Source organism: Strigops habroptila, chromosome 4 (genome assembly GCF_004027225.2).
Source record: "Strigops habroptila isolate Jane chromosome 4, bStrHab1.2.pri, whole genome shotgun sequence".
Classification (NCBI taxonomy): domain Eukaryota; kingdom Metazoa; phylum Chordata; class Aves; order Psittaciformes; family Psittacidae; genus Strigops; species Strigops habroptila.
In genome coordinates, this window is record NC_046358.1 from 61,785,776 (window position 1) to 61,802,835 (window position 17,060).

At 39.1% G+C, this 17,060-nt stretch overlaps 1 protein-coding gene across 1 annotated transcript in view; it reads left to right on the plus strand.

Moving 5' to 3' along the window:
• Positions 1-16,023, plus strand: part of MPPED2 (metallophosphoesterase domain containing 2) — a 102,135-nt gene extending 86,112 nt beyond the window's left edge. Inside the window, exons 5-7 of the mRNA XM_030484665.1 lie at positions 9,048-9,163; positions 11,264-11,377; positions 14,604-16,023. Of these exons, the coding sequence (XP_030340525.1) occupies positions 9,048-9,163; positions 11,264-11,377; positions 14,604-14,722 (349 nt within the window). The 3' untranslated portion in view covers positions 14,723-16,023. The remainder of the gene's footprint in view (positions 1-9,047; positions 9,164-11,263; positions 11,378-14,603) is intronic.
• Positions 16,024-17,060: the final 1,037 nt, after the last annotated feature.

A 17,060-nucleotide genomic window follows, 5' to 3' on the forward strand; every position in this document is an offset into this window, starting at 1 on the left:
TGAAATAAATCTGCATGTCATTTTAAATAAATGACATTCTGTAAAACTTTTAATTCAATGGTAAACCAGTATTATTGCTTAAAGTCCAGATGTGATATTTTATACTGTACCTCAACTCCTAATAAGCATGTATTGTAACACTGGAAACTCTTTGATTGCTTTGGCTGTTTTCATCTGGTTAGTGAGGGTAAGCGACTTTATATCCAGCTTCAAGAATAAGCTGAAACGGAAGGTAGCACAGACTTCAAACAAACAAGAAATGCTGGGAATATCCTGTGGCCTAATTATAACTAACTGTTTCCATTCTTTTCTGTAAATTTTCAGAAGATTATGTTATGAGTTCCTACAATTAAATATTGTGGGCTGTGTGTGCATGGAAGACTAATGCATGTGAACCTTGCTTAGTTTTCCTACCAGGTATTCTGGCAAGTTTCAGTTTCTTCTTGAAGACTGCCAGGCAGCATTTTGAGCAAAACATAAATAAAAATAGTGAGGGTATTTATAGGTAAACAGCACCATCTGGCAATAAGCAATCTCAGTGTCCACTTTGAAATCATTGGAGTAGATAAGAATAATTGACTGACTTATTCTTGTAAGACTAATAGTGAAAATCATGGAAGGCACATTCAGTGTCTACCCTCTGATTCACTTTAAGCAAGTTATTTAGGCATATATTCTAGCAAATTTACTCTTGGTGTAGTCAACCTAGTTCTACACAGTACTTCTATAAACGCTGCTCTACCTAGGGTGTTCTGAGGTAAATCAATTATTACCTGTAAGGTACTCGAAAAGAGATTTTGAAAGCCTTTGAGTTCCTGTGGTTGTGATGTAGGTTTGTGTTTACTAGATTTTTTTGTTTGTGCTTTACTTCTCATAAACAACAAACCGGCTTGTTAGCTCTGGAAATTAGATGTGGACAAGCAAGGGCAACTCAGACATCCAGAACATAAGTGCATGAAGATCAAAATCTTTTCTTCAAGAGCAGTATAGAGTGCAGATGTACAGTTACATAAAGGTGCTGAAACTACATAAAAATACATATCCGGAATTCCTCTGGTTTGTAGCTTTGGCATCTATTAATAAATAAGCATCATGTTGTTTCTCTGACCAGCACAGGCTTTTGGAGGAACTACAGAGAGTCCCTAGCGATGCTCAAGAACTCTGGTTTAAGTAGCATTCAAAAAGATGAAGTTTCTAGAGGCTGTTCCTTAGGAGCAGGAACCAAATTCACCCAAAAGGGTAGGCAGGCATAACTTCTGCTGAGTGCTTTATTTGTTATACTAACTTTTACAAGTTATTTTCCAAATGCTGGTTTTATACATATATGAAATATTCAACAAAAGCTACTGGATGTAATTACACCTGTACAGATTTTGCTTTTTAACATGTGAAACACACACACTACTCCAGTGGAATGAAAATACATACAAATCAGTGTGTGTTGGGGGAGAGGTCTTCATTTCCCTTTTGCTTGTGCTCTACTTTAATTTGTGTTGTCATTGCAGAAACAGGTCTACTATTCAAACCCTCTTACAGATCTACCTGGGGTGGAAGCTTTGTCAATTTACGTTTCCTGCATGGATCTTAAGAGGCATGTAGGAAATCAATTTAAGATGTAACATAACTAGAGTATCATGATCATGTTTACTAAAAGAAACCAAGCATTCAGGCATCATTCTATAACATGCACAGTTGTTGAGCAAAACTAAATCAAGATTTCAACCAGCTTCTATCTTTTTTCTTTTTTTTTTTCCCTTTTGTTTCCTCTTCCCCCCAGCCTGTCCCTCAGAATGGGCATTCTGTTTATGTCGTGGTGAGCTTCAGCACCAGAGAGCTCCTTCATCTAGATAGATGTTCTATGATTCTTTCTGTTTCTACAAAGGCCACAAATCTCTACCATAACAAATTGAGGCATTCAGTCTCTTTTCAGTACTGCACCATCCTTTGACACTTCAAGGGTGCATGTACCCTACACAGGGATGCAGTAGGGGAATGAAGGGGTGAATGTGCCTGCTCTGGAAGGAGAAGTGGTGCTGCACATCAGTCCAGCATGGTACTTTGCAGGCCTGAGTTGGCTGTCACAGTGCTCCCATCACCATGCAGGGAAACTCAGTGTGCTTAGTGTATGGACCCAGCTGAAGCTTGTGCTAACTTAGACTAGGTCTATCCTTCAAACCATCCTCAACTATACGCAGCACAGAAATATACAACGGCTAATACTTGGTTCTAGTGGTAGGCTTTTGTAAATCTGTTCTTTTAAAAAGTAGAATGAAATTAGCCCTTGAGTCAAGTTTTAATTATTTTCATATTTTTGAGATATTAAAATATCTCCCAGATCTCATTAACTAAAGCCCTAAATAAAATAATTGCAATACAGTTAGGGATTGGAAAACCTCAGAAGGTTTGGAGGAAATTTCCTCTTTGATGAGTAGTTCAAATACTCAAGCAAAGGTTGTCAGAGTCATAAACTTGAGAACTTCGACTCCCTACCTCTCCTTCCCAGCATCCACTAGCTTCCTGGTGCTGTCCTCTCCTCTGCTTCACTGAGTATTCTTTACCCCTATTCTCAGGGAGCCCTGTGCTCTGAATCCTGCTGTCCTCTGTGTCTTGTTATCCTCCATGATGAGCATAACAAGCATTTTATAATCAGCATTATAAAATGCCAGCATTTTATGATCTTCTGTCTGTTTGCTCCTTTGCTCTCGTGTTTCTTCACTCAACTTCCTTCTGTTTTCTTTAAAAAAAAAAAAAACAAAACCAAACGTCCTCCCCGCAGAAGATTGATGGTCTTAAATACTGTCTGTGGTGTTCTGGTATTATTGTTAGCACAAAACATGTGAACTGAAGGAGCATTCTTCTGCCAAAATGCATCACTAAGCATTCAGGGCACAGGATTAAAGATGCCAGTGGTTGATACAAGCCATGAGAGAAACCAAATACTGAAAGGTATCCATAGGGGTAGTAGGCTTTAGACCAGAGCTCAGTTACTTGTCAATGACAGCTGGGGCAGCCTGGAGGCAGCAAAGGCAGAGGTATGCAGAGACTGAGAGAACTTCAAGATGCAGGAGGCGGTTCTTTTCACATACCATTTTCTAGCCATATGGATGGCTAAAGCTCTTCTTACCTCTGTATCTCTCCCTGGTTTAGGTGACCATCTGGTCCAGATCAGCACATCCATGGAACATGCTGAATGGCAGCAGTCAAGGTCCTAGCTCTTTCTTTCGTACCTCTCATGGATCCAAGCATAGATGTCTATCTGACAGGAGCCTAAGATAAAACCTCCACTGATGAGTTTCTACAATCTGAGGTAGAGACTGAGAACAGCTTGGTGCAAGGAGCATACCCGGTCACACTAGCTTATGGTGATGAGGTGGTTGCTGCAGGTTTTCATTGTGGAGGACTGCTTCGTAGTGAAAACACACAGTGTGGGCTCTTTCCCTCCAAACACTGTGGATGGGAGGAGATTGTCTTTCTCAACGAAGTTTTGTCATTTAGACAACCAGCAAGTGTTTAGAGGTTGTAGTATGTAAGTTGAAAGAGAGAAAACCGGGGGGGGGGGAGGCGGGAGGGGAGAGGGGGAGAACCAACCCAAAAAAACCCCAACCACCCCCCACCCCCCAAAAAAACCAAAACCAAAACAAACAAAACACCAAAACAAAACCACACCAAATCTAGCAGCTGCTGAGGCTTCAGATTTTGTTAACATTGTAAAAGTAGCTGGAATATGTTTTAGAGACTTGCTGACTTCTGTGCAGTTCAGTAATAAGGAGATACATGCAGTAACACTGCTAAAATGATGACAGTTCTGGTAACCCACTTCTGTGAGCGCTTCAGCTGTTTAAAGGTGCAGCGTAAGCAAAATCCCAAGGAACCAGACCCCGTGATGCTTCTTTTGTCTGTGTATTATTGTCCTCACTTTCTAAATGGGACACTGAGGCACAGCAGGCAAATGCTAGTGGGAATGAAAGACAGCTCAAGCCACCAGACTTCCTCTGCCTTTTACTGATATCACAACATGTCATATAATGAGCACAGTTAGGAAATCATTTAGCCTTTGAAATTTCCTGGTTGTTACATTATGAAACAGCACTTGGATATTTACTATAAGAAAGAGGTTAAAAAAAATACCAACCAAAAAAGCGCTTTTGTTGCACTGAAGGCAAGTCTCAGGGCCTTTATAGAAGCTCTTACCTTGTAAAACGTGCTTCCCTAATACATGGTACACTTGCCCTACTCAGCCTTTTGTTTCCAGGCTTATGCAAGCTCTCCTCCTTCTCCTTCTCCCTGGCCCCACGCCGCAGCCCCTTGTTGTGTATTCCCAGGAGGCACACTCTGTCCATTGACTGCACAGTGACAGGCACGTGTGTGCTGCTTTGCCTAGACAAACACTGGTGCGGGGCAGAGGGAGGAGGATTGAAAGGCTTTGCTTTTCTGGGCACAAAGGTCACTTCTTTGTTTTCCCCCCTCCCTGTGTGGTTTGTTCTCTGCTAGTCCTGCTGCAGCTTTCCTCTAGGACTGGAGCAGATACTTTGGGGGGGTATGTTTGTGAGCTCATCCTGTAACTGAACAAGTCTAGGAGTCCCACCATTTTTTCTTCTGCTAATGGAACTCTTTCCCACCCGAGCCATGTCTGTGTGTTCAGTTTGAATGCTGAGAAAAATAAAGAGCATTTCATTATTGTTACTAGTCTTGTAGAAGTGCTTCCTGCTGCGGTGCCTTTGAGACACTCCCTCCCTCGGCTGTTACGGTGTGTAAGGAAAGAGACAGGTTTTTGCTTCCTGTGCACTTTACTCATTGGATTAAGGGTAAAATTAAAGCTTTCCTAAAAGACGGGGTAGCCTTAAAAATTAATGAATACATGGGATTAAAAACAGTGAGATAATTTATTTCTTCTAATCCTGTTTAGAAGCAACTATTGAAATAAATGGATTTACTGGTGGAGGTAAAACAAAAACCTGAACCTAGGAGGTCTCATTGTACATTTACCCTTTGAGTTGCTGAACTCTGAGGATCAAGTAATTAAATTCATGAGCCAGAGAAGAGATGAAAGTAGGTAGTAGGAGGTGCCATCCTTAAAAAATGTTAAGGTTCCAGGAGTTGTAATTTCTGTATTACCTGGATGAACTTGGCCGGGGCCTTGCATCTCCTGTTTGCCCATGTGCCTGATGTGTACACACCAAGGAGTGGTAGTGATTTTGTGTCATAGAATAATGCTCTTTTTTCCCCCCTTACTGTAATATTAAAATAGTAAACCCATAGAGAGTTACTTGGGAGAAGGGAGATCTGATCACCTGCTGAAGAGGCAGTTGTCTGCTGCTAAAAGCAGGTGGATTTTTGTGTTCTCCCAAAGCACCTCCAAAAAGAGAGTGAGTTTTGTCGCGAAGCTGAAGATCCCCTCCTTCTTGGTATTCTGTCAAGTGATGTCTACGTCTCTTGCAGCACAAGGTGTGAAGGTAACACGCAGCCTACAGCATAAGCATTCTTTTAATTGCAGAAAATGTACCTTCCAGAACACCAGGTGGAGGGGCATCTGTGGGAATTCCTGCCTAGAAATGAAGAACAGAAGAAAGTGAGGATGGGCCAGGTGCCTGCCTTTCATGAGTATATTCCCTGTGTCACATCTGGTGCCAGCATAACTGTTATCCCTAAGTAATAAGGAAGCTTTGCAGGCAGGGGAGGGCTGAGCTGTCAGATGAGCTGGGGATCAGGCTTTATCGTGAGGGTTTGATGGCACATGAGGGGTTCTGTGACGTTGCACTGAGCATCAGGTATGAGCAAGTGTTCTGGTCCATCAAACGTACAATGACAAAATCATACGTAATCTTTCATTGCTAATCCCTGTGGCTTTTACGTCTACACCTCCCTTGTGGCATTACTTAACAGCTGATAGCTTTCTTTTCTTGCCAGCTACTTAAAAATGAAGTGTTCATGTAAAAATGAGTCGTTTCAGGAGTTAACTGAAGTCTTCATTAGAGCTTCATAGGAAAGAAGAATAGGTCAGAACATAAATATGGTTACTAATGACTAAGTAGCCTTCACCAATTATTTGCACCTGATTGCAGCTTACCATGGGTGGGTGCAGCCAAACTTCATTATAGATACTTCTTCCTAGGTAAGAAATAGTTTCTCTGCGTAAGTAATCAGCGTGAGAATATGTTGCAGAAGGCTCATAATTACACACATTTTTTTCTCTCTAAATAATTTAGAAGTTGAGAATGACTCTATTTAACTCCTACTTACACAAAAAAAAGGGGCACTAATAGGAGTGGAATACACCTGATACCCCTTGATAGGATGCTACCTGCCTGCAGTGCAGGCTTTATCTTTCCTGCCCACATTTGTAGTTGGTGAACAGCTATTCCTCTGGGCACTCATGGGATTCACAGTACCTCAACTCCGTTTTATCTTCGCTGCAGTATGGCATAGTGCAAACATCGGGTGACCTTCCTTGTTATCGCATCTAAACCCAAATCCATGCTATAAAGCTGTTCTTCGTCTTGGTGATGTTCTGAACGTGTCCTCTCCTTTCGGCATTCTGGCCTGTGCAATGCAGGGTCATGTGTTAAATGTCTGAAACCTAATCTGTAATCCAGCTGTTCTTCCAGTCATGCCTGCTCTTCATTTTATTGATTTTGTATGAAAAAATTTAGTATATTAAAGAACTTGACCATCTTTTTCTGTGCACATGCTGCGTAATCGGGAAGGTTTCTTGAAAGTTTTCTTCCAAGTGGATTCCCATGTGGTGCCTGTTAGTCACAGCTAATTACAGAGGCTGGTGAATGAAGAATATTGGAGCTCAAGTTCCCCTCCTCCTCCTCCTCCTCCTCTCGCAGTGCTTCAGGAGAAAATAAACTGAGAAACCTGCAGACAAATCCAGGTTTTTCTGTAGTTGTAGTCTCCAAAGAGCTCCAGCGAGATCACAGATGTGGTTTCATGTTTCAGGTTTAACTATGGTGTAATAACTACAGTATTATCTGCAGGAGAAATGCAAGTGGGGAAAGAATCATTAATTGACAGTGAAAAGTTCAACCTGTGTGCTGTGTGTTTGTTTTTTTAAGCAGCTGAAAGTTTAGCAAGACCATATTTTAACTTTAAAGTGCAGCCCTGGAGGTTACAATAATCTTGATACGGTAAAACCTAGGAACGTTACAGGAAAAGACATTCAGATGCTTGTTCCAGAAAGGTCAATCATAGAAAAGCAGAAACACTTGTGATTTAGTTAAAGATAAGACACATGCTTCAGTTTCAATTCAGTTGCATGCAAACCTCCTGTGAGGTACACTGACCTTATTTACAACATAGAAGCTTTTTTAGGTGAAGTGAGGGGGTAAAGTTTTATTGCTGTGCACATGAGGAACCCATAGCACACATAAAATGTTTAACTAACATCTAATTTTCCCATCTTTTCTTAGCATTCATCCAGCATCCAGGGAGTCTGCTAATTTAAACAAGTTCCTATATGTGTATAATTATTAGTTCAGTAGGACTATATGGGATATGTCTATTAGTTGTGACCTTCCTGCTCCTATATTAGCAGGACCTGCTGTTTTCCCATACTGCTGATTGTCAGGGATTCAGACCGTGCATATAACTGGGTATAATCTTCATTGGTCAAATTATTGTCTCTGGAAAACAAAATAATTACAAAAAAATAAAAATTAGGGATGTAATCTCAGCAGGAAATTTCCATTTAAATGTGTATTTGAGGCTGAAAAAAATTGCATCACTAAGAGGGTACTGGAGGCAGATTACATGTAATGAAATGATGTAAGACTCTTAATAACCTCTCTCTTTTTAACAGGTATGCTTTTTCTTTTTTTTTTTTTTTTTTTAAGGTTGGTTTCTGGTTGGGTTTTCCCCGCAAATTTTGTTGCCCACAGCTGGCTAGGGCTAGGACAGCAGTGTCCTACCTAGAAAATGAAGTTTAAATCTAGTTTAAATCCTAGTTGCCTGAGCTCCAGGAAAACACAATCATGGATGAAAACTCTTAAAATTAATACAATACTAATAGATTATAAAAAGTTGATAGTAATGGATGTAAATATTACAGTATCTCTTCAGAACAATTTCTCTGTGTAGTTACCTGATAAGGAAAGGCTTTATTGTATTGCAGCTGCACCAAAATTATTCAACTTGGCTGTTATACCTTGAAAAAGTACTCGTAGCAGGTCTGCTTGTCATCACTATGTGCTTAGGTTGATGGATATTGGGTGACAGCTAAATCATATGGTCTAGTGGAAGGTGTCCCTGCCTGTGGTAGGGGGTTTGGAACTAGATGAGCTTTAAGGTCCTTTCCAACACAAACCAATCTGTGATTCTATGGTATGTCTCAGAACAAGCCTATGCTATAGTGGAGGAGACTGATGATCTCAGTTTTCCTCTAAATTAATTAAATTATTTAGAAATACTAAATTAATTTTAAATGATGACATCTCTTAAAAAGGTTGTTGTGAGGCTAAACATGGGTGTGGTTGAAGACCTCTAAGAGGCTCAGGAGTTCAAAGCCAAGTTATGTGACAGTGTTCTAATATTAAAAGTGCTAAAAGGAGCAAGTTTTAGTTTAGTGATACACCGCAGTACAAATGGGGCTTATACCCACTGCATCATACAGGCTTCCAGTGGAACTGCTGCTCAATCCTGTGCAGTGAGAAATTGAGTCTTACCTCCAAAACCTGAGATTTTGGGGTTTTTTTTTGGTAGGTAGCATAAGGAAAAAATTCTTATGTATGAACATCCCCAAACTTTGAAAAAAGCCTTTAGATTCAGACTGTTATTTTAACTATTTTTCCCTTTCTACCTAGTGAGTAAACACCCCCATGTCTGAATACTCCTGATGTACAAAAAGAGCGTAGAATATTAATCTAAATTCAAACATACAGATTAGTGTACATATATATTTGAACCAGTTTGTATTAAAGGCATCCCGTTTGAAAAGGCTGTCTGCAAGTAATCTCTGAAGCACACAAATTGTTTTAATGCAGAAAAATGGGAGAAGGGAAGAAATTTTGATTTTACAGTGATGCAGTTCGTCTTCTTTTCCCCCAAAGGACACCGTGGTTTAATGGATGGGGCTTTAACCTACCCAGAGGTCAGTCTTTGCTAGACAAGTGGAACCTTATTCCTGAGGGAATTGATCTACTAATGACACATGGACCTCCCCTTGGTAAGTGAAACAAAAGCTGTGCATGATTTTTTTGCATAGGAATTTTACTTGCAAAATAAGTAAAATTAATAGTGATGTAAGCTGTACTGTAATCACACCTGCCTCAAAACTATGAATTAAAAAGCCTTTCTGGAAGAAGTGTAAAGTGATGATAAAGTTTAGCAGATCTGTTGAGCTTCCAGGTGTTTTCTTAATAAAAACTAAATTTTTTGTTAAACTCAAGCTAGGAAAGATCAAATATCTGACTCCATAGCCATTATAGTTTGACATTTTATTTAAGAACAGTATTCACCTGACAAACAGTTTCCAATCCCTTATGATTTTTCAGAGTTTGACTAAAACTTTTAAAACCTTTTTCTACTACGATGACATTGTTACCTTAAGGTTTTGGAGGACACAGCCAAGAGTTCAGAGTATGTAGCCATATACTCTCCTTGATAATGTCCTTGTAAACTTAGAATATGTAACAGTAGTTTTAAAGGTACTAATTGGCTTATAGCAAATTTGTGAAGGAATAAAATTTTGTTGTCTGATAATTCAGTTCCTTACTTGAACTAATGACAGGTGAGCACAGGTCTATGAATGCATCATTTGTTTTTTTATTAAGTAGTTGAAGTTTTACATTTAGTTAAATTTTGCTTGCCTTGTAAATGTAGTTCAGTGATCCATATTTTAAATCTAGGTCCTAAGCTAAGTTCTGATGGTCTCAAAAAGGTACTGGGATGATCATTCAGCAGAGGCAGGAGTACTCAGTTTCGACATACCTAAAGTCATTTAAGCGTACTCTAAAATAATTTGAAAATTCCCACTATTTTTTCCCTATCCTGTATTCCCCAAGCTAGTATTATGTATTATTTACTGCTTTTCCTTAAGATACATCTGGCAAGCAGTCCGGGACCATATTTTAAATATTTCAGTTGGTTTTGCAACAACTGAGCTTCTGCCTTTTATAAATATGGCTTATCAGGATAAGAAATGTTTGTAATGTTTCATGGGTGCTATTTTAAATGGGTTGCTCATCTATTTGCTCTGAATTGGTTTCATACAGAAATATTGTGATGCTGCAGACACTAATGAGTGCTTTAATTGAATAAGTGTACTTAAATTTTGGTTTTGATGGAGATTATGAGCTTCAGTTTGGAAAGGTTGGCCACTGTTTTTTAGCTACAGACACAGATTAGGCATTAGTACTGTGCCTAAAAGGATGGGGTCGAGGTTTCAGCCGGCATGATAATATAGACAAAATGCTGCTTTCCAAATGATATAAATATTAAGGGAGGTAGAGCTGTAACTGGACTTCTTGCTCATTCCAAAATTCAGTCAGGTTGATGCCACAACATGTTTTTACTACTTGGTTTAAAATTGGCACAGAGTGTAATTACTCTGAAGTCAGTAGAATGGTGCTATAATTGGATGTGGCTCCTGATTTCCCTTTTATTCCTCCTCATTCATCTTGCCCTGTTGATCCTTACCAGTGGTAGCCCAGGCAGCAGACTTCTGTAATAACTGATGTCAAGTTTTGTGCATTTTTCCTTATTACCCATATGGCTAAGGGACAACATAGTCACTTATTAGCTTGTTGGAAGCTGTTTCACTACATTGCTTCTTGTTGGTGACTGCGGCTCAGAAGTAACGTGGCAACTTGCACACTGGGGTCCTCTGGAAGTTGTGGGAGAGTGTATTTTAAATCTTTGGGGTGGCAGAGGTATTGGGTTGTAGATCTTCCCGAGGTGTTTCATTTCTGGAGTAACCATGTAGCTGGCTTGAGAAGCTGACTGCTGTAAGGGGAAAGGGAAGAAAAATCTGTAGCAGTGCCGGGAATAAATGTCCCAGGGTTTCAAGGTGAAAGATGAGTTTAAACCCATAGTTTAAAAAAAAAATTCACATCCAGAAAAATATTAATGCAGATGGAGAGAGGAAATCTTAAGGAAGACAAAGTGACAATGAAACATTTCTTAAAAGCCATTGTGTGCTTTAATGGAGAGATTACGACTACAGATAATGTAATAAACTTTCTGTGAATTACGACTTCCTGAAAGACTACATGAAACCTCACCTGAATAGATAAAATTAATAGTAGTGACTGCATTTTGCCATCAGGTTTTCGAGACTGGGTTCCAAAGGAGCTGCAGAGAGTGGGTTGTGTGGAGCTGCTGAACACGGTGCAGAGGCGAGTGAGGCCCAAACTCCATGTCTTTGGTGGGATTCATGAAGGTAAGGAGCAGCACTACTCCCCTCTTCCATCTTGGGCTGAGTTCAAAGCAGCACATTTTGATGGTGTATTGCAAAGGATGGAGCCTTGGGCAATATGGTCTAGCGTGAGACAGCCCTGCCCATGGCAGGGGGGTTGGAACTAGATGATCTTAAGGTCCTTTCCAACCCTAACTATCCTATGATTCTGTGATAATGGCATACTAGACTAAAGTAGGAAGGGAGTTGAGGGAAGTGATGGCATGCACAGCACTTTGTAAATTTATGCCAGAATTAAACCAGACTGTTTCAGGAACTTGTGCTACATTTAGGCTAATCCTGCAGATTAGCCACCTACATCTTTCACTGTGCAAAGGTTGTTCTCTACAGGTTATTTGAAAGCAATTCAAATTTTGACAGAAACAGATGAAATTCCCCACAATTGCAAGCCAAAATGAAAATTATTCCCATTATTCCAAGTACAGGAGCCAAGAAAGGTGCTAGAGAAAAAAAAGAGAATTGAAACAACTTAGTGTCTCAGCTCACCTCCTTCTGAGTGTAAGGAAAAGCAAAAAGGAGGGCATATTGAGTCAGACATCAGGAGGGGACATTGCCAGAACTCACTTTGCATACATTTCTAAAAGCATCCTGTAATACAGTTTGTACTGTGTAAGTTACCTTCCAGCAGTCTCATTTCAGAAGAGGTATTTCCCCACTGTCAGTACCAGATCAGGCAGAGTGTGAAGCTTCAGAAACAGTAAACTCAGTTTGTGGCAGTGGAAGAGACTGAGATACTAAATACATATAGGAGATACTTAAATATTTAATAAAATTTTGTAGCTTTCATGTGGCTGAGAGACAAACACTAGGAATTCTGCCTGGGAGAGAGTGTAAGACACTGTGACCCTAGAACTCAAAATTACACATTAAATACTTTATATAGTCCCCGCTGGAGGTTTCTCCATTGACTCTAACTAGATTCTCTGTAGGCTTAAAGATTTGGAGGGCTTAAAAGAAAAATAAAAAGGGACAGTTTCTCAACTAGCGGTGTTGGTTTTTCTGAAGACCTTATGACTTCATACAATGAATTTCATAACTGGTATATGTAAATAAAGAGTTTATAATGACCTAAGTATAGTGGCATGAGTAGCAGTCTTTAATGCACCCAGGAAAAGACCAGATATTTTGTATAAACATTAATCCTCCCTATAAGAATAAATGAATACAGCAAGACTTCCAGCTAAAACATGCAAGTTGTCTACAGCCTTCATAGGCACATTGGACAATGAAACTCCTAGTTGTAATAGTGTTAAATAATGGGACAGTAAGGTATTTTACTGTACAAGATCATTATCATGAAGAAGCACTGAGGAACTACATGGCACTGTAATGTACATCTCACAGTAAAGGTGGCGGCTCATATTAAAACTGGACATTCATATAAATTCTTACAAGAATGCTAACAAAAAAGTTAAAATCCCACTTAGTGCTTACACAGAAGACATAAGAAGGGCTTGTTTCAATACAGAAAGACATAGCCCAGTGATAAGAGCATTATCTTACAGTGCAATTAATTCTCCTCCAGCTCCAGCTGAGATGAACATGCACCACATTCCATTAAATCGACAAGAGGATATCCACACATTTTGGTGATACAGGCTTTTTTCCTGGTTGATAAGCAGGAACAACTATGAACAAGATTTTTCCCACCAGGAGATGATCTAAATCAAAATTGCCAGTCTAAATAAATAAAGTAATACAGGCGGACAGTGCAGAAATTCTGACGTGATTATTCTTTCTGATAGACACGGTGGGTAGCTGTATTTATCTTAGCTTTCAAACAGCAGTGATCCGTACTGTATCATAATGATTTAAAAGAAAAATATTTTTCCCTTGTGGGTTTGCAGTGGGAAGTTCTCTTCCTCCGTGAAACTGTTTTTATTATTTACATTTATTTATATTTTAAGTACATTTGGTGCCAAATTCTTCCTAGATTTTTTCCTAGCTTCTTTGTTGGCTTTTTGTGGATGTCAGTTGAAAACAATGGCAAAGCTTTGTTCACCTTTTACACTGGTGGAATGGGAGCCCCTATCTCCTTAGCCATGAGAGAATCTCTGTAAGAGGATTGCTTCTACCATCTCAGTATCTCTGTACTTCTGTTAATTCATTTTCTCACATCACATTTGCTGAATGAAGGCTCAGGTGTAACTCAATTTGTGGCTTACTATAGTTTGCTCCACTTGTCTAAAATTACTAGACTGCACAACCCTCTGTTACATCCTATTCCTGTGCAGCAAGTGGGAGACAAGATAGAGGCCAGCAGAGAAGCAGCTTTGCTGCTGGTTCCTCAGACACACGCAACAAGAGCATTGCTGACCACATGTTCAGAAGGTCGAGAGCAGTCTTTAGCCTCCTAAAACTGATGCCATGGTGTTACTGAGGAGTCAAGTCCTTGGCATGCTGAAAAACCTGTGATTAATATTCACTTCTTTTTTTTTTGTTTTGGGAATGAATTACCAAGATCCCTTCCTAGTAAAAAGCAGTCATCTGTTTAACCTTCACCTCAATTTTCTGCTCAAGCTAGGGTCATCCGTTGACCTCCCGTGCTCTGTTGTATTTATAGCAGCAGATTCCTTTCCTTTGTCATGAATTTCACTAGTAGATAACAGATATATATGTGTGTGTGTGTATAAAGAACCATATATATATATGTTGTATATGTATGTGTGTGTATTTTTAACCTGCTAATGAGTTTCTGAGGTTTCACAAGCCAACATGAACGTCAGCTTGGCAGTCTTGTGATGAGGAGCTGGATGATAAGGGCTAGCATGGGGTTCATTGCACAGAGAGGGGTTTTTCTACGCAAAACCAAAGTTAATTCTAAAGCTTTTGCTCCTGATGGGTCTTTTTCTTATACATGCATTACAGGCATGCAGACTCTCACTCACTAATTAAGTAATTAGAAAAAGTACATGTGTGGTTTTGTCTGTTTCTGATTCAGTTGTCACAGAGGATTTTCCACTGGGGAAAGAAGGTTGTACATAAACCAAAAACATCAGCTCTTATTTCAAATACAGTACATTGTAGCTTTTATTTTTTTTCAATCAAGCCTTTGTGGCAGCTTTCATTTTGAAGGGATTAATTTAATTTTATTCCAGAGCATTGATCCCACAACAAGCGCTCAGTGCAGCTGCCCACGGGCAGTATCACTTGTTTATATTGCAGTAAGTGTGACACGTTCTCCCTACAGGTTATGGCATTATGACAGACGGTTACACAACGTACATCAATGCTTCAACGTGTACAGTCAGCTTTCAACCAACCAACCCCCCAATTATATTTGACCTTCCAACCCCTCAAGGATCATGAAGCACTACTGCACATTTGGAACTGGGAAGGTCTATAAACTGCCATTTTCTAATTATAAAACTTACATTCTGTTACATGCTTATTTCAAAATTGGGGGGAGGGGGAGAATTTGGGGGATGGTGGGGTTTTTGTTTTGGGGTGGGTTTGGGGGTTTTATCTCTTTTTTTTGTAAATTGCTGGTACAAAAGAAGAAAAGTTAGAGGTTGTGCTTTTTGGAAATGCAGCATTCATTTTGAATTGATGAAGCATTGTGAATTTGTAAAATGAATTTTGTTTTTTCACTAAATTTGCCATTGTAAATTGTTATAGTGTTCTCAAAAGGACAGCCAAGCTTTCTTTTAATAAGTGAGAGACCTTATTTTAATATTATATTATAAGCTAAAAAATAGGCAGCATTTAAAAACACCCAAATTTGCACAACTTATGTTATTGTCGGGGTTTTTTTAAGTGTCTTCTTTTTTTCCATAGGTCTAAATGTTAGCTTTTCATCTTCATTTATTATTTTTTTTTTAGTGGCACAAACAGTATTTTGAGGTCCATTTCCCTCTTGATATGTGTGCATGTACTGAAATTTGTTTCTGTTAACAGTAGAATGCAGCAAGAGGTAAATAGACTTCTCAGTGGTTTGTTTCTACCTGCTTTATACGTTAAAGACTGATATAGATAGCCACAGCCTGTATGTGATATCTACCTTTTATTGTTTGTTTTTAAATTATTTTAGCTTTAAAAGACTGGGGGTGAAAGCTGCAAAGAGCAGGTATTTCATGCAGTAAAAAAAAAAAATGTAAATGCGGACTCCTTTTAAATATGAATTTATATATATATGTATTTTTTGTGCATTATAACTAAGCTAGGATTTAATATTGCCAGTATAGCATCTGCAAAATTATGCTGTACAGCACATCTAAATTATGAAGGATGTGACACATTTTCCAAGTGCTCAAGGCCTTCAAGAGCCCGAGTTAAATCTTTTTCGTAGTTCAGGCATGTATAGAGTCAAATGGATACAATCAAGCCTAACTAAAATAAGGCTTAGTTGTCCTTTATATTTAAATATTCTTCTTGTCTTTTTATTTCCTTTTTCTTATTTTGCACTGTGTGTAAATGCATTCTCGCTAGCACAAAATATTGTTGCAGATAGTTATTTCTGTTCTACCACTGTAAATGCTATTGAGCTTTGTTATGTTTTATGTTACCTTGTTAATGGAATTTAGAAAAGCAGTTGTTTCTTTAAATTTATTGTGATATTATATCTAGCGGCCTTTATATGCAAATAAAATTGCAAGATTTTTAAATATGTGGGTTAAGGGAATTCTGCATTTTTCTGTGGCATTAACAACCGGGGGGCAGTGATAAGGGTAAGTAAGAACTTTTCTATTTCTCAATAAATTTTTATTGCTTACCATTCATAGGATGTCAGTTGGGTCGATAAAGCACTCAGACTTTTCCTTCCGTTTCTCTGCCATCCATCTTTCCATTCCTTTTAGACAGAACGGATTTTTGTCTTTGGATGTTGTAGTTCAGTGCAACCAAGTTTGCACGTTAAGCCTTGTAGGATGCTATTCCAGATGACATGAGGAAAAATTGATTAGGCAGTCGCCTTTGTACTTCCTCACTTGGTCATTAGTACCGAGCTGCAGGTGCCTTGTGCTCATCCACTATGGGTTAACAAATGAATAGTCATAGATTAAATCTATCACTTTTTATCTGGATCTGTTGTCAGTTTTGTGGCTACAGCAGGATCCACCCCCAGTGAGAGAACGGCAGGGGAGCAGTCTATGCCAGTAGAATGACAAACACAACGGGACCTCCTGTTATTGCTGCAGTACAGTTGAGTATATACCAGCAGAATCTTGTTCCAAAACAGAAGTTATGGCTGTGAAAATCCAGTTTCAAACATGAGAAGGTAAGGCACTGTTTTGATCTGTAGTAATGTGAAACAAGACCTGGAAAGCCACAGAGTGTTCCCATTTATCTTAGCAGGTTATTAACTTTTGACATTATTTTGATACAAAAGTTGTAAAGAAATTCTAGACTTTGACATCAGAGTGCTGCTTAGAGGACTGCTGCTTGTGTATTTTGATGCAGTGTGCATTAAACATAACTATGGAGTTAAGCTGAAATTTTCAGATGGATAAGCCTGCTATACCAAAAGTCTTTTCTGGGAAAGAAGCTGCTGTACCTCTTAAATCTAGTTCTTGATTTGTAGGTGGACTTGCCATATGGAATAGTCAGGATATCCACCCTGCTTTGCTTGCAGTGCTGGTTATTTTATCAATTGAGCCAAAGGGAAAAAAGTCACCAAATATCAGTCATTCTTTTTGGATGTAGATGCAGG